This window comes from Barbus barbus (assembly GCF_936440315.1).
Source record: "Barbus barbus genome assembly, chromosome: 39".
Lineage (NCBI taxonomy): Eukaryota > Metazoa > Chordata > Actinopteri > Cypriniformes > Cyprinidae > Barbus > Barbus barbus.
The window spans coordinates 1008722-1036578 of record NC_136717.1 but is presented as its reverse complement, the minus strand read 5'-3'; the positions used below and the strand labels follow the sequence as shown (position 1 = coordinate 1036578).

The 27857-nt window shown below is 38.6% G+C and overlaps 1 protein-coding gene across 1 annotated transcript in view; it reads left to right on the top strand.

The window, feature by feature from the left end:
* LOC306858581 (NACHT, LRR and PYD domains-containing protein 6-like) overlaps window positions 1-27857 on the top strand; it is a 39300-nt gene that overhangs the window by 6180 nt on the left and 5263 nt on the right. The window contains exons 4-10 of the mRNA XM_079399170.1: window positions 28-69; window positions 537-2343; window positions 2509-2682; window positions 12503-12676; window positions 19286-19459; window positions 21952-22125; window positions 26862-27035. Of these exons, the coding sequence (XP_079255296.1) occupies window positions 28-69; window positions 537-2343; window positions 2509-2682; window positions 12503-12676; window positions 19286-19459; window positions 21952-22125; window positions 26862-27035 (2719 nt within the window). The remainder of the gene's footprint in view (window positions 1-27; window positions 70-536; window positions 2344-2508; window positions 2683-12502; window positions 12677-19285; window positions 19460-21951; window positions 22126-26861; window positions 27036-27857) is intronic.

Below are 27857 nucleotides of genomic sequence, written 5' to 3'. Positions count from 1 at the left end.
GTGAGTAATTCTCTCATTCTCTCACAGCTCAGGCTGAGGGCAATATGAAGACATCTGTCCCTGTTGGAGGTAATTCACAACATATATCAATCACTGTCTTCAAATAAAATATAACTGTAAGCAGCAATTACAGGGCTAGTCACACCAGCGGCAGATCTTATACAAATATTTAGAATAGAACAGAGTGATTCAGTATCATCATCTATGATTACAATCACACATGGAAAGGTCAATTTAAGCAGGTCAAAACATTTTGTAAATACAGCTTCACATCCAGTTTGATGGGCTAAATGATGTGGAAAACATTTATCAGCATTGCCTAAAGATGATCTAAAAAACATATTCAGAAATGTTAAACCAAGCTCTTAGGGATGGTCTGTGCTGTGTTCAACAGCATGAATTTAATCTGTCTGCATCAGTTATTAATAATGATGATCATTCTATTCTAATCTGATCTGATTTTTTTTTTTTTTTTTTTGGTCAAATTTGTTAAATGCTTTTTTGGTCAATCTTATTTATTTGATCTGCAAATATAGAGCTGCACAACTTCTTGAAAACTCACAAAAACAACATGAAGAAGAAAGCTAAATGTATTTTTGAGGGCAACAAAGAAAGTGACACGGATCTCAAGACTGTTTACACAGAACTGTTCATCACAGAGGGAGATATGAAGGATGTCAATCACGAACATGAGATTCTGAAGATTGATGATGTTTTCAAGAACAGAAAAACACAGGACAAACCAATCAAATGCAATGATATATTTACTGAACTGAGGAAAAACAATGAGGAGAAGATTGTGCTGACCAAAGGAGTCGCTGGCATTGGAAAAACTGTCTCTGTGCACAAGTTCATCCTGGACTGGGCAGAAGGAGAAGCCAATCAGGATATAGACTGTGTGTTCCTGCTTCCATTCAGAGAGATCAACATTATTAAAGACAGAGAGGTCAATCTCCATGAGTTTCTGCTGAAATTTTATCCTGAATGGAAGGACCTGGAGAAATCAAAGCTATATGAAGAATGTAAGCTAGCATTTATATTTGATGGACTTGATGAGAGTCAATTGCCATTGAACTTTAAAAGCGAAACACTGGACACTGTTGAGGAAAGATCATCTGTAGATGTGCTGTTCACAAGTCTGGTCAAAGGTAATCTGCTTCCATCAGCTCTTGTCTGGGTGACATCACGACCAGCAGCGGCCAATCAGATCCCTCGTCGGTATGTGGGTTTGTTCACAGAGGTGCGAGGATTCACTGATGAACAGAAAGAGCAGTACTTAAGAAAGAAAATCAAAGATCCGAGTCTGGCCTCCAAAATCATCTCACACATTAAGACATCTCGTAGTCTCTACATCATGTGTCACATTCCTGTTTTCTGCTGGATCACAGCCAAAGTGCTTCAAGATATTCTCATTAGGAGCAATGCAGAGAACAACAGCACAACACTCACTGAAATGTACATTCACTTCCTGCTGATACAGATGAACATGAAGAATCAGAAGTATGATGAACGAGAAGAAAAAGAACGTACAGAGCACTTACAATCAAATAGAGAAGTAATTTTGAAGTTAGCCAAGCTAGCATTTGAACAGCTGAAGAAGGAAAACATTGTGTTCTATGAGAAAGATCTGAAAGAATGTGGTATTGATGTGAGTAAAGATACTGAATTAACAGGAATGATCGCTGAGATGTTTAAGAAGGAAGATGGACTTTATAAGACAAAGGTCTTCTGCTTTGTGCATCTGAGTGTTCAAGAGTTTCTCGCTGCAGTGCATGTGTTCCTCTGTTACCTGAACAAGAACAAGCAAGAGCTTCAGTTTTTCTTTGACGATTCACAAACTGCATTCAGACAAAAGCTTCAGTTCTTCTTTAGAACTGTCAAATTTCATGACTTAACAAAGAGGGCCACTGATAAAGCAATGCAGAGTGAGAGAGGACATCTGGACCTGTTCCTGCGTTTTCTGATTGGAGTTTCACCGAAATCCAGTCAAAATCTGCTCAAAGGCCTGATCACACACACTAAAGACACAAGTGTGAGCATCAGGAAGATAAGTGCACACATTAAAGAATTACAAAAACAGGGCATCTCAGATGAAACTTCAGTCAACCTATTTTACTGCTTGCTTGAGCTGAAAGATCATTCATTATATGAGGAAATCCAAAGTTACCTCAGTTCAGATGCACATCCGGGAAGAGAACTCTCATCTTCAATGTGCACAGTGCTGACCTACATACTGCTGACCTCAGAGAAGGTGCTGGATGAGTTCAACCCAAAGAGGTTCACATCATCACAAGCAGACCACAAGAGACTCGTTCCAGCTGTGAAATGCTGCAGAAAAGCACTGTGAGTAATTTCACTCACTGCTGTTCAATTAAATGTTTTGTTGTACATCACTAAACAATTAAATATCAAAATACTATGTGAAATATTTTCCTGTCTGGATTATGAAGGCTACAATTGTTGCAGAATTACTGAAATTTAATCTGGTTAAACATTCTGTTTTGGCAGATTTGATGGCTGTGGTCTTGATGAAACATGCTGTGAAACTGTGTCTTCTGCTCTACAATCATCAAACTCTCATCTGACTGAGCTGGACCTAAGTAACAATCACCTGCGTGATTCAGGAGTGAAGCTGCTTATTGATGGACTGAAGAGTCCACACTGTCGACTGAACATACTGAGGTTTGACGTTCACATTCACTGAATCACTAGGTTCAAATGTTTGGAAGAATAGTTGTTTCATAACTATAGCTAGCAGATATTTCCCGTCTATATTGTAGTACGATTGTGTCAGTGGCATTTTCTTCAAGAATACAAGAATCAGAGAATCAGAATCAGCTTTATTGGCACATACGAGGAATTTGTTTTAGTAACAGCTCCACAGTGTGACAGAATGACAGCAACAGGACAGGACACAGATAGTAAAAAAAATAAAAAATAATATACAAATACACAAAAATTGACAATTCAGTATGTACAGGTGCAAATTTGAAATGTAATAAGTATGTGTGTAGATTTATTTTCACTTCATCAGTAAAATCCTTTGCTCAGAGGATCATATTACTCTCGGTTCTTGCCTCATTTCAATAGGACAGATTCAGTGCGTTGATAACTTGACAACCACGGTGACAACTGGATCAGTTTGATTCATGAACGATTTGTTGCTGTGTTGAGCACAAATATACAGATGAGTTATGACCCTGCGGCATTTTTTTGGGCCTAGGAGATGCTGTGACATGCCCTGACATTTGTGTTTAAGTTACTCGCATTACTTTTTAATGGATAAATCAGTAACACTTTATAATAAGTGTACAGTAATAAAGTATTTACAAATTATTATAGTAAATCATTAATTGCATTAGTATGAAAAGATCCGGTAACACTTTATAAGTATAGACTAATAAAGTACTTACAAATCCTTTACAAACTGTTTACAGTTGATTCATAGTTGTTTCTATGTTAACATTAAAAAGTTATAAAAATAGTGTTTTCATTTATTATTACTGTAATTAACAATTTATTGTAGTTTAGAAAGCTTGTATGTAAAGACTTACATAATGTTTCTTCATCTTTTATTAACAACTGGGTAATTATACATAAGTGATGTATTTTACTCCAGTATTAAATGAGATGTTAATGGTTCATGAAAACAAGAAGTTATTAAAATTAAATACATGCTCATGTATGAAATGAATTGATGCACATTTATTACTTAGTGTCTTTTTAAACATCTTAGGAACACATTATTTTTGGAATTAATGTATAATAAAAGTAGGATTAAAGCCTAACGAAGCCTTTTGCATTACTTAATCTAAAGGAAAGGACGTGATGTGTGGCCAAGTTTGGCGTCCCATACTTGGAATTTGTACTCTGCATTTAACCCATCCAAGTGCACACACACAGCAGTGAGAAGTGAACAAACACACACACACACACACACACACTGAACACACACCCGGAGCAGTGGGCAGCCAATGCTGCGGTGCCTGGGGAGCAAACAAACATACACACAATCACTCATACATGGGAAAAGCTAATGAGAGTTGATGGATGAAACCATTAGGAAAACCAAAGAATGCAGTTATGGAGAAAGTCATTTAACCACCTGAGTAAAACCATCAGCACCATTTATAAAGGGGTCTATAACTTATACTAAACCTCTGTTTCGTTTAGTTAAATGTTATACTTGCACTGCTTTAGGTCGGGTCGAATGCAGTCTCAGATGAAAGTCTTAATGGTTTCAAAGTTTTGGACTCCCGATCACGTTCTTCCAGGTTGAAGAGTGATGAATTCCAAAAATGTTCTGAGGTAGAAATGTTCTTCCAGGTATTGAATGGAAAAAAAGAGCTAAGAAAGAGATCTGCTGAGGTCCGAGGAGCTTGGTTGAATGGAAAGACAAGGCCGCAAGGCCTGGCACAAAAACTTAGAAGGTCCAGAAAACGTTCTAGCTCACATCCTCTTAGGATCTAACAAAACCGCAGACTGGGGGGCATCTCTGAAGTGGGAGCTTTATCTGCAATAGAGGTCACACCTCTGGGGTGTCAAATAGCCAATGGAGTCCTGGATTTTTGGAGGGAAAGTTTTATAATTCTTTGTCTCTGGACATGGTAATTTGCATAGGTAATTCAGCTGGGTTAATGCACAAACTACTAAAGATTCTTAAGATACAAATATGTTGCATAGGTATCAACATGTAATATTCACTCTCAATTAGATCATCCAAAGACGAATTGATAGAGACCAAACATGATAACTACTGATCTATCATAAGCATGCATAAAATGGTGTACAATACACAAAAACATATACAAGAACAGTAATAATACACACAATGACCTGAAGATATGTGTGTTCATTCAAAGCAAGGTTTTTCTATCAATTAGAGAAGATTCCATGTCTCTTTTCTAAGGGGCAAAGAAGTGAATTCCCGCATTCCTTTGAGCAATAAAACAAGTGTTATCAGATGGGTTGCCGTGGAACCAGAGACCTATTCTACCTTCTTAGGTGTTAGATGCATTTCGGGGGAAGGGACCACAGACCCTCATAGTTGGCCTTTTGGTTAGGTGAGGGGGCATAAGATATTATTTGTTACATATAACAAATAGTTGTGTGTCTGAAAAAACATGAAAAGAAAGATGGCGCCGATGTGTGTGGCTTGCCGTCTGTTGGTCCATGTGCTGTTTGGTTGTTTGTTTATTTTAACTTGTTTTATATGCCAGCCACTGCGTTGCGCCTCACAGGTACTGACATATGATCGGGCATCTCTTTTAAATCTGCAAGTTTCTGCAAATGCGGTGTTACTACGGAATGGCTCTCACTATACCCCTCCTCCCATACTATCGTCTATACCTGGGTTTCTACACCGCTGGCCTTGCTCCTTACCAGCCTGGAGGCGGAGGCGACGCCGGGGTAAACGGGGTGGCATTGCTGTTAAGCTAAGGCTGGAGCTGCTGAATCATCGAGAGGGTTTCTGCTTGGATGGAGTTTTTGAAGGTCGTGCTGTTCGTCGGCGCTCCCTGGATTCAATTCGGGAGTGGATAATCCCCCTGGCTCCGACCGCGGCGGTCCCGGTCTATGATGTACTGTATATTCTCTTGCCTTTTCTCCTCGTTTCTATCGTGGAGGAGTGTGTTTGAAACATCTTCGTTCTCTACCTCGGGCAAAGCAACGCAAGGAATCTACCTCAAACCCTCTGCATCTAAGGATGACTTTAATTAACATCAGATCTGTAATTAACAAGACTTTCATTTTAAGTGACTTGTTCACCTCTCGAAACTTGGATTTTTTATTTCTTACTGAAACCTGGCTCTGTTCAGGTGATTTGAGCCCTTTCTCTGAACTTCTGCCACTTGTATGTGTAATGTTTGTTTTTTAATTCTCCACGCACAACTGGTCGGGGTGGCGGACTTGTCTCTATTTTTAAAGATCATTTCATCTGTCGCTCAGTGGCGAGTAATAACTACAGCAGCTTTGAACTTCAGTTGTTTGTTTTGGAACTTGGCGATCCGCTTTTGATAGCGGTAATATATCGACCGCCAAAATTTAATACGAACTTTTTAACGGAGTTTGCCGAGTTCTTGGGTGATGTGACTCCGAAATATGATAAGCTCCTTGTACTCGGTGATTTCAATGTTCATGTTTGTTGCATGAATGATCACGTAGCTAAGGAGTTTACCCATTTATTAAATGCTTTTGATTTTTCTATCGGAGTTAATGCTCCCACTCATAAGGGTGGCCATATACTTGACTTGGTACTTCTGCACGGACTTAGTATCACTGATCTAGAAATATGTGAAAATGGTTTCTCTGACCATAAGACTGTTATGTTTACTGTCTCATGTTCTGCTGTGGCACCTACAGTCTCATCTTGTGGCCGCCTTTCTCTGTGTATTACTCCCACTACTAAAGACTCTTTTTTTATCAATTTTTCATGAAGTGATGCCATCTATTGTCGATTTTTCCTGTGATGCTAGTGTTGAGGAGCTCCTCTCCAGGTTTAATTTCACCTGTTCAAACGTTTTAAATGCTGTGGCTCCTTTTAGGACTTTTCAGTCTAAAACTCGTTCTGAACCCTGGATTGATGATTGCATTCGTTCTCTTAGGCGATGTTGTAGAAGAGCAGAACGGAAATGGAAAAAGGACAGGCTTCATGTTTCTTTTGAGATTTTAAAGGACACTCTATTTAAATATCAGAAAGCAGTGAAAAAAGCAAAATGCAGACATCTGTCAGATATTATTAATAAGAAATGCCCTCTTTTTGTAATCCATCAAACCCCTCTATCTCTACTACCTTTTTTAGTCAGTTTGAACTGGTCTCACGTTCAGATTTGCTGGAAATAGTTGAGCAGCTTAAACTTTCGGGTTCGTCTTTGGATACAATTCCCCCTTTTTTATTTAAGCAAATTTTTACTGATGTTGTCCCGTATCTCTTGTTAATAATTAATCGTAGTTTAGAATCTGGTATTATGCCTGATTGCTTAAAGCATGCAGAAGTTTATCCATTGCTCAAAAACAGAACCTGGACCCATCAGTTTTAACCAATTTTAGGTCTATTTCTAATTTGCCTTTCATTTCCAAGATTCTGGAAAAAATTGTGTTTTCACAGCAACATAGTTTTTTAGCTGATAACTTAATGTTTGAAACATTTCAGTCAGGTTTTCGTAAATGCCATTCCACTGAGACTGCGCTATTGAAGGTTCTTAATGATATTTTAATATCATGTGATTCTGGGGATTTTGCAGTTCTCGTGCTCTTAGATTTGACGGCCGCTTTTGATACAGTTGATCACGCTATTCTCATTGATCGATTAGAACATTGCATTGGTTTAAGAGGTATAGCACTAGATTGGTTTAGATCATATTTTGCAAATAGGAGTTGTTCAGTCAAGATGGGTGAACATTACTCGAGAAATGCTTCTTTGCCTTGTGGGGTTCCCCAGGGTTCCATTCTGGCTCCTCTGCTTTTTTCTCTTTATATGCTCCCTCTTGGCTTGATTTTTAGAAAACATGGATTATCGCTTCACTGCTATGCGGATGACACTCAGGTTTATTTGCCTGTTAAACGGAATTCAGTGGGCTTTGAGTCTCTTACGGCATGTTTGGTGGATGTGAAGGCTTGGCTTTCATTAAATTTTTTTATTTTTAATGAAAAGAAAACTGAAATTATTGTTTTTAGCCCTTCTGAATATTTAAATATCCCAAAATTGGATATGGGTGAGATGTCTCCATGTCTGAAACCATGGGTAAAAAACCTGGGATTAATTTTTGATGATGGCTTAAAGTTTGACCGTCAAATAAATTCAGTAGTCAAAGCGTACTTTTTTCAGCTGTGTTTACTTTCTAAAGTAAAGTCTTTTCTTTCTTTTAAAGATTTTGAAAAAGTAATTCACGCTTTTATTTTATCTAGGCTGGACTACTGTAACTCATTTTATTTTGGAATTAGCCAGACAGCTATATCCCGCCTGCAGCTTGTTCAAAACGCTGTGGCTCGACTCTTGAGCGGGGTCAAGAAGAGGGAGCATACAACTCCTATTTTACGCTCATTACATTGGTTGCCGGTTTGTTTTAGAGTGGTTTTTAAAGTTTTGCTCCTCGTTTATAAATCTCGAAATGGTTTGGCTCCTACCTATCTCTGTGAGTTACTGACTGAATATCAACCCATTAGATCCCTTCGGTCTTCCAACCAGGATCTATTGTTCACACCTAGGTCGAGGTGCAGAGGAGATCGTGCTTTTTGTATTGCTGCCACCAGGCTTTGGAACGCCTTGCCACTCTCCATTAGACAAGCTTCTTCTGTTAATATTTTCAAGTCCAGGCTAAAGACATATTTATTTTCTAAAGCGTATGGCTAAATGATGTCATAATTTTACTGTTTGTTCATTGATTTATATGTTTTTAAAGTTTTACTGGAAAGCACATTGGTCGACAGAAGTTGAAATTAATTGTGCTATATAAATAAATTGTCATTGATTGGTCCAACTGTTACACAGGGGACAGGCACGGTATTTTAGATGTGGCACGAAAGCCCAGTACAAAAAGCAATACAACTATTGGGTGATCATATTTAGTAATTTATTTAATAATGGCTGTAAATTATGGTCAAATGTTTTCAAAATGGGCCACTGTTAGTTAATCACTAGAGATTTCACTAATGGTAAAAGGAGGATCACATTGTCATTGAAATTGTGATGAATCTGCATGTAACAGACCCAAAGTGTGAATAGTCTATAATCTGTAATTAAACTAATACAAAGTATGTGTCTACAAACAAACAAGCAAAAAATTATTTTAATGCATTAAGTGATTTCATGAGATTTTTTTTACTCAAAAAAAACTATTTCATATAACCTTACTCTGTCACGGGACGGGTGAGTGGAAGAAGCAAGGACTCAAATGCAGGAAGTCTGTTCTCTTTATTAATAGTCAAAACAAAATTAACAAAACTACCTAGAGGGGGAAAAACAGGCAGGCCAGGACAGGACATAGCACGGCAAGGCAAGGCAAGATGAACATACCACACACACGAAGAATACTCACGGAGATAAAACAACAAACAGCTCAGGACTGCAGACACCAGGAGAATAAATAGGGAGACAAACGAGGAGGGTAATGAGCGAGACAAAGGTGGAGTAACTGAAACAATAATGAGATAAGAAGGGCAGGGTCAGACAATACACAGTAGAGCACATGGCACCAACGGCAAACAATAAGCCATGTGCTCAACAAACAGACACAGTGACCTCTGGTGGCCATCTAAGGCACACCAGCCAATAACAATGAGTTTATTTTTTATAGGCTGTGTCCAAATTCAGGGTCTGCATCCTCCTTAGGATCCTTCCTACCCGGTTGAAGGAGGAGGGATCCTCCGACGTCCGCAAAACCCGGAAGTCGGTGTTTGTGAATTTGGACAGCCTACCCTTCTTTCAGTTCCCTCCCTTACCCGTTGCTCATATCCTGTCGCCTAGCAACCGTGACAGCGCCAAGCAAGAAGCGGGAAAATGGACAAACAAAGAGTTATTCTCCTCATTTTAATTCTTTTGGAAGAAATAAAGCAATTAAATAAATTAAATACTTTCTTTGCTCGTTGTCGGAGTTTTTTTATATCAGACTACAAGACAGTCACATCCAGGTAAGCCATTATAGCCTATTTTTATTTGTTTTTAAGTATTCTACTAATTTCTCCTACAAATTCATTGAGCCGAAGCATAAACTTTAGCTTGTTTTGTCAGAGAAACTCCTCTCCCACTCCGCTACCGCTCGCTTCGTCCGCCATTACGCTCTGCCGAAAAGAATTATGGGATAGGTAGGACGGGAAAGGATCCACCACACCCATCCTTCCAATTCGGGGAAAAGGAGGACATATTTGTGGGCCGCATTTGAAGGATCCTACGAATTTGGACAGCCTTCGTCGCGGCGCTGTGACGTAACATCCTTCAAATGAGTACTCCGAAGGATGCAGACCCTGAATTTGGACACAGCCATACAGTGCATTTTTCTGCAGTTTATTTTGTGCCACACAGATGGTCAAAAATAGGTTCAAATTTACTTAAAGGACACAGCAAAAAAAAAAAAGTCAATAGAATTCATAGTGTTTTTGAAACAAAATTATTTTAATTTTGTGTTTTAAGTGTTTTTGATTGTACTTCTTTGCCATGGAGCATTCTTTGACTGTCATTTTTGCCAGACATTTCTATTCTTTTGCCCTTGACCTTCACCTTTTCCTTAACTGTGTCTGAGGTAGAATCAGCTCTAGAAGTTTCAGATGAAGAGTCTGTACAGCTATCATCAGAGGATTGTGAATGTCTAGTGTCAAAAATATTAAAATATTGAATTGGGGGTTAGGGGTTATATGAATGTAACTGACTGTCTTGAGAAAAGTTTAGATGGCAATGGCATGTTCTTTATAGATATGCATAGGTAGATGCCACATTCATCCACTCCAGGCACGTCGATGCATCCGCCATCTTGGAACGCTCTATATGTTGTCACTCACAATAAAAGGGAATTTGCAGCCATCATGCAGTTATGTTTTATGTAGGATAATTTCACAAAGATTAAATCTGAGTCTTCTGTTTTTGCTTTAAATCCTGAAATTATAATTATGATTATTATTATTATGATCTAATTCAAATCATAAATATATAAAATAAATAAATAAAAATCCTACCGCACACTGAAGCACTGAAATATAGAGGGAAATTATTATTTTTTTTTCTTCCAGTAATTAAACACTGCATCTTCAGAGTTGGTATTGTGGTTTTATCAGACACTTGCACATAACATTATGTGAAAATCAAGCTCAAATGGAGTTAACAAGGTTTTTGACCAGTGAATGACGGAGATCTGCATTTTGTCTGCCATTAGAACGGCTGTATCTGAGCATTACGCTTTCATCAATTCACAGGTTATAACGTTTATTGTAGCTATATGTGCGCTTAGTTTTTGTTGTATTTAATACACTTGCCCAAAATCTCATGATATGAAGAGCTATATGCACAGGATAAAAACGTACAAATGTATATTGGCTAGAACTAGATGGCAAATGCCAACTCTTCTTCACTCTTCAAAAACACAAAAAATGAGCCTTTACAGACATAGTGTTTAAGTAAAAAAAAAAACCGCTGTTCTTATTCAAACACAAGTTATTTATTTACCCTTGCATTGCAAACAAGCGGAGATCTGTCTCCTCCAAGCGACTGCCATACTCTGCCATATGGAAACGCTGCCCCTGAGTGGACTTTGGTGAAGCTTTGGTGACGTACGCATGCCTATGATGGCAGGATTGTATGTTTCTTTGGTTTAAATTGAGAGGGCACGATCACAGTTTCAAGTTAAATCATGTGGAGATCCCATGAATTTGTGAAGCTTTTCAATGGAAACGCATTAGGTGGCTTCAGAAGACAACATTTTTAAAGGAATACTCCACTATTTTTGAAAATAGGCTCATTTTCCAACTCCCCAAAAGTTAAAGAGTTGAGTTTTACCGTTTATGAATCCATTCAGCCGATCTACGAGTCTGGCGGTAGCACTTTTAGCTTAGCTTAGCATAGATCATTGAATCTGATTAGACCATTAGCATCTCGCTCAAAAATTACCAAAGAGTTTCGATATTTTTCCTACTTAAAACTTGACTCTTCAGTAGTTACACCGTAAATAGAAAATAGTGAATTTGAAAATAGTCCCCAGCTAGGTAACTAGTTATGATATAGCTGCGGACTAATTAAATGAATAAGTTTTCCTAAAATGTTTACAAAGACACCAATTAAGCATTAAATGTGCATCAGTTCACTTTATACAGAAGCATTTATTTACTGTTAATACTGGTGTAAAATACATCACTTTGGTATAGTTAACATGTTGTTAAGAAAGGATGAAGAAACGTAAGTCTACAAAGGAACTATTTAAACAATAATTAATTGCTAAAGAAATAATAATGAAAAATGCACTATTTGTTTATAATTTTTTAATGTGTTCACGTAGAAACTACTGTTTATAAACTTAACTGTAATTAAAGGTTTGTAAATTATTTAGTCTATAAAATAAAGTGTTACCAAAGTTGTTTAAAATGTTACAAATACATTAAGTCTTTCCCCAAAGCTAAACATAACCACTTAAAAAATGCAAAGATAATGCTAACAATATGAAATATAAACAATTACTCATTTGACCACGTTGTTAAAGTACGTCAGTTAGGATTAGAGGTCGGGTTAGGGGACAGAAAAGAATGTTTGCACAGTATAATAACTGAAAATGAATGCAATTAATGTCCAATAAAGGTTGTTTTAAAGAACTTAATGACATCTAACGTGAAAATATTTATGGTCAATCATTTGTTATTAAAGCATTATCTAATTCTTTACATAATCTATTAATTTATTAACTACCGTTTATAAACTACTAATGAACTATAATAGTTTTTAAATAATTCATACGTGGTTTGTTGTGCACTTATTATAAACTGTTACCGATAAAAGTCTAATTACACTGTTCTGTTTTCTTCACAGGCTATGTGGGTGTAATCTCACTGCTCAGACCTGTGAAAGTTTATCATCAGCTCTACAATCCTCAGACTCTGTCCTGAGAGAGCTGGATCTGAGTAACAATGACCTGCAGGATTCAGGAGTGAAGCTGCTTTCTGATGGACTGAAGAGTCAAAACTGTCAGCTGGAGATACTGAGGTAAATGATTTTCCATAAAATAATTAACAAAATGCTACCACAATTAAAGGTGGGGTAAGTGATTTCTGGTAGCCAATTTTGATATTTGAAATCACCAAAACAAACACTCCCCTACCCCAAAAGGGTCTCGACCTTATTTTGATAGCTCCACCCCACACATAAGTACGCAACCCAGGCAACGATTAGTTCCGTGAAACAAAGCAAAACCAATGTTACTCACCTATCCAGAAGAAACAAAGCAACCTCGATGTCCGATCGCAGGCCTTCCTGCTCCTTGAGTTCTCTCCAGCGCTGGAAAGCTGATCCTATATTTACACGGGTACTACTTCTTGCCTTATATTAACACTGTGTCTACACCGGACGCTATAGAACTCATTATAATCAGTGATGCGGTCTACTCTGGATGCTGCGGTGCGACACGACAAATCCCTGACAGTAAACTGCTGCCACGTTCTATTTATGACATATTGACACAAATTGCAAATGATTTTCAACGGTCGCTTTGTTGCGTCCAGTGTAGACAGACTTTAGCTGTTGCTGTTTAACAGTGTCCGGTGTAGACAAGGTGTAAGCCTTCTTTTGTTCCGCAGACGTTTTCCTCTTTTGTTTGCTTGAATGTTTTTTTTATTGCATCATTTTCATCAACATTTCAACCACTTATAACATTAACATAACCAAACCAACTAACAAACAATACCCATCTTTTTACAATGCTAGTAACAAAAATTAATAAGTAAATAAACAAAATAATAATAATAATACATGCATGGCATAAGTGTATTATGGCATACCAAAACTCAAAATATTACTTGAAGAAACATCTATAAAATCCAGGTATGGAGTCTAAACATGAGAAAAATCTTCAGTAGACATATGAGTAACACAAGTTAAAAATTCTAAGGGAATCATTCCCCTAATAATCCTGTGCCATCCTTTCAAGGATGGGGGTTTGTCTCTGATCCAAGTTAAAAAAAAAAAAAAAATTCTGGCAGCAAAGGCTAGAATGTCTGTTGAATTTGTTCAGAAAGTGTCCAACTGGGAGACCTAAAATCAAAGACAAGGGGTCCAACTGTAGCTCAAGTCCAAACATAGGGCACATACAAATAACAGCTTTTGACCAATAAGCTCTAATTACTGGACAGTTCCATAATAAATGGGTGTAATCTCCCACATCCACCTTACATTTAACACATAATGGTGAATTGCTTGAGTCAAACTTGCTTCTAAGAAGCGGTGTAATGTGCAATCTATGCACAATCCTGAGCTGAATAGCTTTGGCCCTGTTGCAAATAGAGATCGTATTCGCTTGACTCCAGACCAGTACCCATTCCTCCTCTGTGATGGTCAAATGAAACTCATCCTCTCATAATCTTCTAAGATCCTGGGTGTTCACTACTTCATATGAGCAAAGGGCATTATAAAAGCATGTGATCTGCTTGCATGACGGGGCTGGTGACTTTTTATAAATTCTAACAATGCATGGTTGTGAGAATGTCATATGGCTTAGTGTATTTATCAGATTGTTGTGAAAGTTGTGAATAGATCAGAATGTTGTGATCTAATTACAGAAATGTATACATATAAGAGTAAAGTGTGACACTGTATTCACTGAAACACAAAAAACTCAAGTCTCATAGTGATTCAGTATGCCGTAAATGCTGCTCCACATCAACTCCTCTCTGCCAGCGCTGTGAGTTTGGGTCACTTATAACATGGATTTGAAAACTAAAAATGCATCAAACATCTTCCCAAATTTGAAACGAGAATTGTTTATAAATCTGTTGAAGCATTTGAAGCTTTAAGGTTGTTCAGGGTTTTCTAAAATATAAATTATTTTATATTTTTATATACTTTATAAAAATGATAAAAGCTCTATTTTTTTAAAGATTGTGTCAGGATCCTGCCCTCACTGTCTTGTCAGTGTTGTCGTTGTTTCATGTTTCCTTGTTTAGCTGTGTGTTAGCACATGGCTTTGTCTTTGTTTGTGTTTGCCATGTGCTCTTCTCGTCCTGCCTCCTTGTTTCCTTTTACCACACCCCCTTGTCTAGTCCCCGTTTGTCTGAGTGCTGTCTCCTGTCCCTCTCTTTCTCCCCTTGTTGAGTCCTTGGCTGTATCCAAAATCTGCAAAATTTTTAGTGGTGCTTGGAACCATAGTGGACGTTCTCGAGTGCAGTCATTCAATCCCACAATTCACCGCAAAAACGAGTGTACAACCAATGTTGTATATAATGCACTGTGAGAGTCGCGCTCTGAGTGAATTCCCACGTCTTACCAGAAGATGACGCCGGCAGCTGAATCATCCATTCATTCATTTTAGAAGCGCTCGTCCACGGCGTAATACAGCTTAAGACAACACAGGTACAAATTAATTGTAAATTGACTATTAGGGTATATACATAATTTCCGTAACAGTTCAAGATTAATCCTTCAATCTTACTACTGGAGCTGCCCATTTCAAATGATTATTAAACAGCTCGCAAACTATGTAAAAGCGGCAGTTCTTCCGGTGCATTCAGTGTCCGAATTCACTCACTTGTTTTCATTCACTCCTTCAAGTGAACTGTAACATATATATGTTATACATATGAGGTTATGAGGACATCTAGTGGTCATCTGATATAATGACATCCAGAGTAAGGTGTGTATGTTTTGTTACTGAAGGAGTTTAAAAAGGTTATGTGATGGAGCAGGGGCTCGTGTTCGTCTGTCTGTCTAAAGAACAGAACATGAACTGTATGAGTGGACTAATATAGGGAAGAGTGAATGAGAGATTAGGGGGCGATTTCGGATACAGCCCTTGTTTGTCTGAATGTTGTCACCTGTTCCTTGTGTTCTCTTCTCCTTTATATTGTTCTCCCTTTCCCTCTTGTTTTGCCAATTCATTGTGCTTACATCTCTATGTGTGCTAGCTCGTCTAACCTTTGTGATACTGAGTATTCCTTGTCAAGTTGTTTGTTGAATATTGTCTCCTGTCTCTCTCTAGTCTTGTGTTGCCTTGTCCTGTCCAGTCCTGCAGGCTGAGCTCCTGGTCTACTCCCTTTATCAGCCTTGCAACTGGATCTGTGCAGTGGCTGTGAGATCACGAGTGTGGAGTGGCTGTGCCTCGGATGCTACCTCCGGCCTCCAGCTTCGCTGCCCTCACTGCTCTCTGGCGGACTGCCTTCCTGGCCTGGACTCTGTGGCCGTTCACACAGCCTGCCTGTATACAAGTTTTTCCCTGCCTATCGTTTGGACTGTGTTCACTCCCCTCCTCACCATCTCTTGTCCTGTCAGTCGTTTTGTTAATAAACTGTCACCACTCATTCTGCATTCTAGTCCTCTCTCGTAGAAACCCTGACAGATTGAGAACAAAGATATTGAGAAAAAACATAAGTACTAGTATTGTAATATTACTGTAAATGTATATATTAGGGCCGGGACTCGATTAAAAAAATTAATCTAATTAATTAGAGGCTTTGTAATTAATTAATCGAAATTAATCGCATTTTAATAGCATATAAATATTTGACCTGAGAACAGTGAGAAGTAATTTTTTTTATATGGACTTTTAAATTTCCCATCCACAGGGCCAACCAAAGCGGTCTCATCAGTTTCTTTGTCCATGTTCACTGTGGTTTGTTTTTGGCTGTTTCTCAATATGCGTTCTTCAGCGATCTTGCGTCCTTGTGTTCTCGTTCTACGTCATCATTAACCGTCGAAGTTCAGTTCCAATTCTCAAGAACGCAAGTACAGAGAATGCATGAAAGTGCCCGGATATGTTCTTGAAACTGAGGATGCATCGAGTGCAGACTTGAGAGAATCGAGCCGTTAGAAATCCCAGAAAACGCTGTGGGTGGCCGGTGTACGGAAGCCTGTAAGCTTTAAAGTCGCTCTCACAAATACGGCTCTTCAAGTTGAAAGTAAACATTTATCGTTTTGTTTTGGTTAATTTTAATAAAGTTATAAGACCCGGAGAAAGTCTGAATTTTTATTGGCTTATTAAAATGAATCTTAACAGTAAAACATATAACGCTGTAAAATAAAACAATACAATTATATGAAAGTAATATCTATAATAGTATGAAATGTTTTAATAAATTATGACATTTTGTAATATTGTTCATTGGCCGTTTCTTATGCTGAGACTATGCGGGCAGTTAAGCAGGAATGCAGTACATCTCAGTTCTCATAAGTGTGCGTTCTGTGTTCTCGTGTCCTTCCGAGTTCGTTCTTCCAAGGAAGCTTGGCAAGACCGGTCTCCACGAGAACGCAAGTCCGTTCTTTGCGTTCTTGGAATTGAGAAACAGAACGCTAGTTGGTGCTCCAGTATAATCGGTCCGCCGAAACTCATCCAGTGAGAAACGTTCCGCGGTGCAAAAATAAGTGCGATTAAAATGCGTAAAAAAAAATTTAACGCGTTATTTTTGTGTAATTAATTAATCTAAATTAACGCGTTAAAGTCCCGGCCCTAGTATATATATATATATATATATATATATATATATATATATAGTCCCCTCCATAAGTATTGGAACGGTAAAGAAAAAGTTGCTCTGTTGGCTGTGGAGTCAAGACATTTGCAAATATGATTAAAAGATGAATATGAGACAAAACTACAGAATGTCACATTTTATTATTAGCCGTTTCAACACATAGATGTTTTACCAAATAAAAAGAACAGCACTTTTAGAGTTCATCCCACTCATTGATGTGAGCATAAGTATTGGGACAGTTGAACATAAGGCAGATATAAAAGATTAAAAGCTATTATTTAGTTGCAGATCCCTTGCACACAATCACAGCAGTGAGTCTGTGACCCATAGACATCACCAGACTCTTGCTCTCATCCTTTGAAATACTTTTCCCAGCCTTTAATGCAGACAATCCCAATTGTTGCTTGTTTTGGGGAGTTTCTGCCTTTACTCTCCTCTCCAGCTGCTGAAATTCATGTTCAATCAGATTTAAATCTGGAGATTGACTTGGGCAATCTAAGACTTTACATTTCTTTGCTCTTATAAACTCCTTGACTGAACTTTCAGGGTGTTTTGGGTCATTGTCCTGATGCAATATGAAGCACTTCCCAATGAATCTGGTGGCATTTTCTTGAATATTGGTAAGCAAGATGGTTTTGTATCCTTCCAAATTCATTCTGCTACTGTCATCATACATCAAGTCATCAGTAAAGTTGAGAGGGCCTGTTCCAGAGACAGCCATGCATGCCCATGCCATGACACCACCTCCACCATGCTTTACAGATGAGGCTGTATGCTTGGGATCATTGCAGTTCACTTTTTTTTTTGCTTTCCCATCACTTAGATAAAGGTTCATCTTTGTCTGATCGGTCCATAAACACAGTTCCAAAACTCTTCTGACTCACCTTTGTGCTTTTTTGCAAACTCTAATCTTGTCTTTCTATTTGTGGTGCTGGTCAGAGGCTTGCATCTTGCTGTGTAGCATCTGTAATTCTGTGTCAAAGTCTCCTGAGGACAGTAGATTGACAGAGCATCACCCCAGCTTTCTGGAAGTTTTTGGTGATTTTACAGACACGTCTTTTAGGGTTCATTTTCACAGCTTTTATGATTTGTCTGTCATCAACTGCTGTTGTTTTCTCAGCCGATCAGGTAGTTGTTGGTTGCTGGTGGTTTCCAAACTCTTGATTTCTCCATGCCCTTTGTTTTTGCTATATCTCTAATTGACTTCCTCTTTTCTTTTAGCATCCAAATTGCTTGCTTTTCTCTCAAAGTCAGCTCCCTCATCTTCATCCTGGTTTGTGTGTGTCATCATCGATTACAGGATTCAGAATGCATAAGTAATGGATATAACTGATACGACACATTCCCTGCTTTTAATATCTGAAGAATTAATGCAACAGGACACAGCTGATCACTTAGAAAGACCTGTGAGGCAACTGCTCCAATACTTATGCTCACATCAGATAGAGGGATGAAACTGTAAAAGTGCTGAACTTCTTAGCTGATAAAACATCTATGTGTTGAATCACCCAATAATAAAATATGACATTCTGTAGTTTTGGGTACTAAACCATCTTGCCTACTAACATTCAAGAAAATGCCACCAGATTAATTGGGAAGTGCTTCATATTGCATCATTCAGTAGTTATATAAATATATATATATATATATATATATACATATAGATATATATAGATATATATACATACATACATACATACATACATACATACATGTATGTGTGTATAATACATTTGAACAATTTACAAATAATACTTTTATTTTAAAAATATGCACACATTCTAATTGTCTGCCTAATGTGCTGAAGTTGAATAGTTTGTTTCTCTGGATTTGACTGATATTACTTTACTGTTTGCTGTTTCTGTAATCCGTAAAGCCCCACCTTCTTGATTTGAATTGGCCATCTTAATCATTTTAACCTTGAAGAGCTCTATAATCATGAATGTAGCACTCTGTAATCATTTCTTACTAGTAACAATTATATTTAGAGAGCTCTACAATTTAATTTTTATTAGACATATGTCTTCACTGACTTCACTGAGTTCTAAAATTGAATTCAGTAGTAACTAGGGCTGCAACAAACAATTCAAGGATTTGATAAATTATTCTGTTTTTGTTTGTTCTGTTTTCTTCACAGGCTGTGTGGCTGTAATCTCACTGTTCGGTCCTGTAAAAATGTGTCTTCAGCTCTACAGTCCTCAAACTCTGTCCTGAGAGAGCTGGATCTGAGTAACAATGACCTGCAGGATTCAGGAGTGAAACTTCTTTCTGATGGACTGAAGAGTCAAAACTGTCAGCTGGAGATACTGAGGTAAATGATTTTCCATAAAATAATTAACAAATATGTATATATATATATATATATATATATATATGTGTGTATAATACAATTGAACTACTTACAAATAATACTTTTATTTAAAAAATATGCACACATTCTAATTGTCTGCCTAATGTGCTGAAGTTGAATAGATTGTTTCTCTGGATTTTACTGATATTACTTTACTGTTTGCTGTTTCTGTAATCCGTAAAGCCCCACCTTCTTGATTTGAATTGGCCATCTTAATCATTTTAACCTTGAAGAGCTCTATAATCATATCTGATTATTGGTGAGGACATGTGCTGCTCAATGTCTATTGTGGTTACAGCCCTGGGTCAAAGTGAAATTAACAATGTTTTCAATTTGCACCCATTTAGATTAAAAAAAGTTTAAGAACAAATTTGACATCAAATAATTATCCAGAAGTTAAAAAAATGAATGGTTATTTGCAGCCAGAAGGAATGGTTGAGTTGGTATGTGGCATCAGAGTGTGAGAACCATGTCAACACTGAATCTGTGATAGTTGGCAGTCGTTTTTTGGCAGGCGGTAACTCAACAGAACTGCATTTTTACTAATAACAACAGTTTGAGAATTACACACAACAACAATTATGAACAATTATAAATGTAGCACTCTGTAATCATTTCTTACTAGTAACAATTATACAGTCAGGTCCATAAATATTGGGACATCGACACAATTCTAACATTTTTGGCTCTATACACCACCACAATGGATTTCAAATGAAACGAACAAGATGTGCTTTAACTGCAGACTGTCAGCTTGAATTTGAGGGTATTTACATCCAAATCAGGTGAACGGTGTAGGAATTACAACAGTTTGCATATGTGCCTCCCACTTGTTAAGGGACCAAAAGTAATGGGACAATTGGCTTCTCAGCTGTTCCATGGCCAGGTGTGTGTTATTCCTTCATTATCCCAATTACAATGAGCAGATAAAAGGTCCAGAGTTCATTTCAAGTGTGCTATTTGCATTTGGAATCTGTTGCTGTCAACTGTCAAGATGAGATCCAAAGAGCTGTCACTATCAGTGAAGCAAGCCATCATTAGGCTGAAAAAACAAAACAAACCCATCAGAGAGAGAGAGCAAAAACATTAGGTGTGGCCAAAACAACTGTTTGGAACATTCTTAAAAAGAAGGAACGCACCGGTGAGCTCAGCAACACCAAAAGACCCGGAAGACCACGGAAAACAACTGTGGAGGATGACCGAAAGAATTCTTTCCCTGGTGAAGAAAACACCCTTCACAACAGTTGGCCAGATCAAGAACACTCTCCAGGAGGTAGGTGTATGTGTGTCAAAGTCAACAATCAAGAGAAGACTTCACCAGAGTGAATACAGAGGGTTCACCACAAGATGTAAACCATTGGTGAGCCTCAAAAACAGGAAGGCCAGATTAGAGTTTGCCAAACAACATCTAAAAAAGCCTTCACAGTTCTGGAACAACATCCTATGGACAGATGAGACCAATATCAGCTTGTACCAGAGTGATGGGAAGAGAAGAGTATGGAGAAGGAAAGGAACTGCTCATGATCCTAAGCATACCACCTCATCAGTGAAGCATGGTGGTGGTAGTGTCATGGCCTGGGCATGTATGGCTGCCAGTGGAACTGGTTCTCTTGTATTTATTGATGATGTGACTGCTGACAAAAGCAGCAGGATGAATTCTGAAGTGTTTCGGGCAATATTATCTGCTCATATTCAGCCAAATGCTTCAGAACTCACTGGACGGCGCTTCACAGTGCAGATGGACAATGACCCAAAGCATACTGCAAAAGCAACCAAAGAGGTTTTGAAGGGAAAGAAGTGGACTGTTATGCAATGGCCAAGTCAATCACCTGACCTGAATCCGATTGAGCATGCATTTCACTTGCTGAAGACAAAACTGAAGGGAAAATGCCCCAAGAACAAGCAGGAACTGAAGACGGTTGCAGTAGAGGCCTGGCAGAGCATCACCAGGGATGAAACCCAGCGTCTGGTGATGCCTATGCGTTCCAGACTTCATGCTGTAATTGACTGCAAAGGATTTGCAACCAAGTATTAAAAAGTGAAAGTTTGATTTATGATTATTATTCTGTCCCATTACTTTTAGTCCCTTAACAAGTGGGAGGCACATATGCAAACTGTTGTAATTCCTACACCGTTCACCTGATTTGGATATAAATACCCTCAAATTAAAGCTGACAGTCTGCAGTAAAGGCACATCTTGTTCGTTTCATTTGAAATCCATTGTGGTGGTGTATAGAGCCAAAAATGTTAGAATTGTGTCGATGTCCCAATATTTATGGACCTGACTGTATTTAGAGAGCTCTACAATGAAATTTTTATTAGACATATGTCTTCACTGACTTCACTGAGTTCTAAAATTGAATTCAGTAGTAACTAGGGCTGCAACAAACAATTCAAGGATTTGATCAATTATTCAGCCATTAATATGGCTGTTTGTTCTGTTTTCTTCACAGGCTGTGTGGCTGTAATCTCACTGTTCGGTCCTGTAAAAATGTGTCTTCTGCTCTACAGTCCTCAAACTCTGGCCTGAGAGAGCTGGATCTGAGTAACAATGACCTGCAGGATTCAGGAGTGAAACTTCTTTCTGATGGACTGAAGAGTCAAAACTGTCAGCTGGAGATACTGAGGTAAATGGTTTTCCATGAAATAATTAACAAATTGCTACCACAATAAATTACCGTTGAATTTTGTCAACAAATGTTGCATCTGCAGTCAGTGGAATTCCAGAGCTAGAGACAAAAACAACATTTGCAAGCATTTTTTTTATACAGATATTATATTTATACAGATGGCTGTAGATGCAGATATCTGGATTGTACTAAGATTGAAATGGCCTAAGCATAGTGCAAAACTGCTGCATTTTCAAAGATAGCTTCTGACAGCACTGAACAAGCTAGCACTATCTAGCGGCACCTTTAGCATATTAGCTAGGGTCAAAAATTTACTTGGCTCTGGCGAATATATGAAAAGGGTGTTACTTGTCGGATTGCAGGTAACTTTTTTTATAAATTCTAACAATGCATTGTTGTGATGAAGTGTGATTATTAGATTGTTGTGAAGGTTGTGATATAATTATAGAAATGAATGATTTGATATATATATATATATATATATATATATATATATATATATATATATATATATGTATATATATATATATGTGTGTGTGTGTGTGTGTATATACCAGTGGCGGCTGCTGGTCTTTCAAAGAGGGGAAGCTCATTTTCGGCCCACATCATAAAAATTGTCCATTTATTTATACATAAATTCTGCCATCGTGTGCAGTTTGCTAGCTGGCTAGTTCACCGCCTGGCCTACTGTATGAATGAATGAATGAACAAACGATCTAAAAAAACATTAAACTCGACGGAGGAAATGTGGGAATTAGGTTAAACTGAAACAAGGAATGTGGTGTATAATTGTGTGAAACGTATTATGAAAATTGGCCAGCAATTTCGCCAAGCAAATATCAAGAAATAGGTTGCAGCAGTTTGTCTTTTGACTACACTTGCAAAGTCCACTATGGGACTGAGCTCGAATCAGTGTTGCCAACTTCTTTCGATGGAAAGTAGCTAAAGCCAGTTTGAAAAGTCGCTAAATGTCGCCAGATGACGTCATGCGCTAATTAGCATATTAATTACGTCATCGCGTCATATTTCCTTTTACATTTGTTTGTGCCTCTGTGCTCATACTGTATTTTAATGCAGCCAAATTCTCAATAAAACTGTTCTCCTTTATATATTTTACTGTTTATGTTGTCAGTCAACGGGATAAATATGAAATAGTGACTGAAACGCAGCCCTTTAAGAATACATAACCAGCTCTCCCTTCCAAGAAGTTAGTCTGCACAAAAATCCTAATTTATAATCGAGCCGTCGTCTGATGAAATCAAATAATACACACAAGATAAGACAAGACAATTCCTGTGCTGTGGTTTCGGCTATATTTGCATGTAAAATTAGAGAAGCAACATAATATCTATTTAAACTGAACGCGCTGCTCCTCTCAGCCGCTCACTGAACAGAGAAAGAGGTGCGTGCGCGCTGACCTCGAGCCGTTGCGGCAGTACCAGCGATCACAGAGACTCGCTTAGGTTTGTCAAAGAAGTCGCTAGTCACTTTTGGGGAAAAAGGTCGCTAGGGTGGTCTGAAAAGTCATTAGGGTGGTCTGAAAAGTCGCTAAATTGGCAACACTGGCTCGAATGGCTTCAGCATCAGCGACTTCTTATAGGACACAATCGCTGTCAATCAAAAGGAGATGCAGTCTTTCGACAAACCCTCCAATCATCACGCAGAAGCCCGGAGTCCAGCCCCGCCCACTCCTCCATTCACCCCCAGAGACGCTGAGCGTCCGGGGGCGGGACATAATCGCAGCATTTATCCAATGAGCGTCTAGTTTTGAAGCACTGAAAAAAACTGTTCAAAGCAGCCCCATTGAAGTCAATGGACGCTGGGCTTTAACAGGCAAATACACTGATGCTACGGGAATATATGAAAAGGAAATCGAGTCACCTGCTATATGTAGCTGATTCTGAACGAACTCGTCTTCGAGATGAACGTGTTCTAACGCATTTTTAATCAATAAAATTTTAACACAATAGTACATGTTTGACCATTAATTTTTTGACATTATAGGGGAAGCTGAGCTTCCCTTGCAGTCTTAAAGAAATCGCCACTGGTATATACATATATATAGTGTCTTCCAAAAGTATTGGAATATTAAAGACAAAATTGCTCTGTTGGCTGTGGAGTCAAGACATTTACAAATATGATTAAAAGATGAATATCTTCAATAAAACCAGTGTTATCAGATGATTTGTCAATGCTTGCCATGGTAACCAAGGCCTGCTCTGCCTTTTTGAGTTGTTAGTTGCTCTTCGAGGGTTGTCCACAAAACTCTTAACACATAGTTGGCTTTTTTGGGTGAGGGGCTTTGCCGGTTTATTCATTAAATATAATGAACAACTGTGTGTCTGATTAGTCCAAACACTGCAATTTCTTTGGTTCACTGTAATTATTTGGCGAAGATGCAGCGCTATCTCTGCCATGTTAATCTATATTCTATGTGACTCTCAGGACACGCCTCGGTCTCCGTAGGGTTGTGAAACGTCATATTCACGTAGCAGCAGTGATGCGAAAACGTGCTTCAGAAACAGTTTAGAGAGGAGAAATATAAAACATTAGTCATAAATTATTGGTCATTTACTAAATAATAAAAGCAGCCCGATCAAGAGTCATAAATATCAAACATGTTTGTTAGATACAATATGATAAAGAGCAGTTAAATAAACGTAATGACACCACACAATTGAGGATTTGTTTGGACAAAAAGTTGTTTGCGACAAGCCTTAAATCAGGCCACGCTCTCCCGATCACCTGGGGTGCAAATCGGGCTCAAAATCAGGCTTAAAATCTTCAAGTGTATAGCCAGCTTTAAATGTCAAAAAAGGTACGAAGGATTTTCAGTAAACAATACCGGGTCCAGCAATTTCTTTGAATCACAGATTTTGCATCCCAGGATTAAATAGATTAAAAAAATAGTAAAGCATTTGACAGTAAGTATAATAACATTGTTTTACAAAGACTCCGTTGGAAAAGCGGTATGTGATAGTGGTGTGTAATATCATTGTTAAACTCTCATTCTTTTAGTCTGAGCTCACTGTGACCTCATTTTTTTAAATACTGGTCAGCTATATCACAAACATAATGTAGAAGTTTATATTTTTTTCCATCAACAAAGTAATTAAAAAATGTAGTTTCCTTGTTTATTTTGTATTCTTTTCAGCTTGGTGTTGGCATTTGACACACATACTTCTATGCATTTGTGTCTTGCGGCCTGGTTCCGTGGCATAGTTTATCTCAGCTCGCAGCGATTGCTTTGATCTGCGGGATCCGCACACCCTCTCTAATGGGTTGTCAGAAGCTGCAGACAGTATTTGGGTTGTTTTGGTTATAATGAAGAAGTGTGATCTCGGAGTTGTTTCAGCCCTGATCTTGCGAGATTACAGGCGGAGCTATATTCCGCTCGACTATGCCTCTCTAATATGCATATTATTGTGTGTGGACAGCCTCGCTTTGTGTGGATATTTTTAAAAAAAGTCGTGACGTATTGTCAAGTATGGTGACCCATACTCGAAATTGGTGCTCTGCGTTTAACCCATCCAAGTGCACACACACAGCAGTGAGTAGTGAACAAATGCACACACACACACACACACACCGTGAACACACACCCGGAGCAGTGGGCAGCCAGTGCTGCGGCGCCCGGGGAGCAGTTGGGGGTTCGGTGCCTTGCTCAAGGGCACCTCAGTCGTGGTATTGAGGGTGGAGAGAGCGCTGGACATTCACTCCCCCCACCTACAATCCCTGCCGGCCGGGGACTCGAACCCGCAACCTTTCGATTACGAGTCCAATTCTCTAACCATTAGGCCACGACTTCCCCCTAATATATTTTAATGCTCTGAGGAGAGATGTTTGCAAGCTTTTTCTCCCATGGAGTTTCAGTGACCTAGAGTGGTTATGGGGAATGTTACTTCCTGTGTCAGGCCAGATGGGTTTAGGAATGGGCTGCCTCCCCAGGCTTCTGGCTATTTTTAATTAGGCGGCCCCTTTGAATCCCGCTTAAGTTTGGGCTATGTAGACTGTTCCCCCTCTTCAGGTCTTTAAGTGAACAACCCCTGCTCAGAGTGTAGCTGTCCATGGATAGTTATGCTCTTGCACAAATTTACTTTACTCTAGAATAGAGTGGTCTGAGGGCAGCTGTATTCTAGCCTGGCTTCTATGACTAGGTCGGGTTCCTCTTGGCACAAGCTCTCTCATGTAATCTGTGAAGTCTTTGTCTAGGAATCTGCTATTCAAGGATAGCTGTGTTCCAGCTCTGAGACTGCTCCCCTTGTTAGGATTTTCAAGTAGTGGTCTTCTTGAATCTCTTGTGTGGGCGGGGCTAGCAGCAGATTTTTATTGGATAGCGAGTTTTTGATTGACAGCTTCTGGAACTGGAGGTGAATATTTCAGTGTTGTGTTTACAAGTATGACTAAGAATCTGCAAGCAGCTTCTTATTTCACTTTACAACATGAAGTTAGAAGTTTTGTTTTTAAATCTTATCTTTACATTCTTTCTTTCAATACTTTGTTGACATAAGATTTCAGTAGCAGTATTGTGCCACTATATACGCCACTTGCATTTATATCTGGGGGATATCTGTTTTTTCCTGGTACTGCTAAATGAGCTTAAAATTAGCTTTTTTGTTAACGATCCTTTTTATTGAATGATCAGTTCAATACAAAAAAAGAGAAAACATTTAATGTGATATACAGAATAAACAAACTAATGTGATGTGGACTGTTGCTGTATGTTTTTGTAGGTTGTCTGGCTGTATGGTGACAGAGGAAGGCTGTTGTTATGTGTCTTCAGCACTGACGTCAAACCCCTCACACCTGAGAGAGCTGGATCTAAGCTATAATCACCCCGGAGATTCAGGAGTCAAGCTGCTATCTGAAAAACTGGAGGATTCAAACTGCTTATTGGACAAATTCAAGTATGTTGAGCAGGAAGAGTTTTTAGGTTTTATTGTTTAAACTTTTCAGTGTCTCTGTTTATATCTATATGAGTCTAGGAGTTCCTAGAGGATGCAACAATATTTAGGATTTAACTCCCTGGTGTAACAGGGCGAACAAGACGAGAGATGTGTGGATCCATCTGCAAGCTTTTAATGAATAAACATGGTCAAAACACAGGCAGGGTCAAACAACAGCAGGTACGCCATGGGCAAGACACAAGAGCAGTTCAGTGAGCAGACGGGGTAGATCAGCAGCGAACGTAATGCAGGGGGCAAAACTAAATGAGATAAACCAAATACACGGTAATAGTCCAGGCAGGGGCAAACAGAGTCCAAACGACAAGATGAGAGAAAAATACAAAGCAGGCTATAAACTTCAGGAATGAACTAGACTAAACTAAACTTTAACACAGGAAACACTAAAAGGCTCCGTAAACTAGCTATCACTAGGTGAGTGATAAACGCAGAACAATACTCAGCGATCTGAAAGAGGAAGTCCAGGGCTTATAAAGAGTGTCTAATAGGATGCAGCTGTGTGTGTGTAATCAGTGCAATGGATTATGAAAACTGTAGTCCAGAGTGACATGTAACAGTCTGTGTAGTGTGAGAGTCAATGTAATGGAAGAGCAACCTCTGATGGCAAGCGGATTGAAGTCATGACGCCTGGGGTCGACGGTCTTGCCGGCGTGACCAGCTCAGTTTTTTAAAGATCAGTGCAAAAGACACTAAAAATACTCAGTTGATTTTGGTCACACAAATAAATGTTATACATCAATCGAAACTGTTAACTGTACACTCACA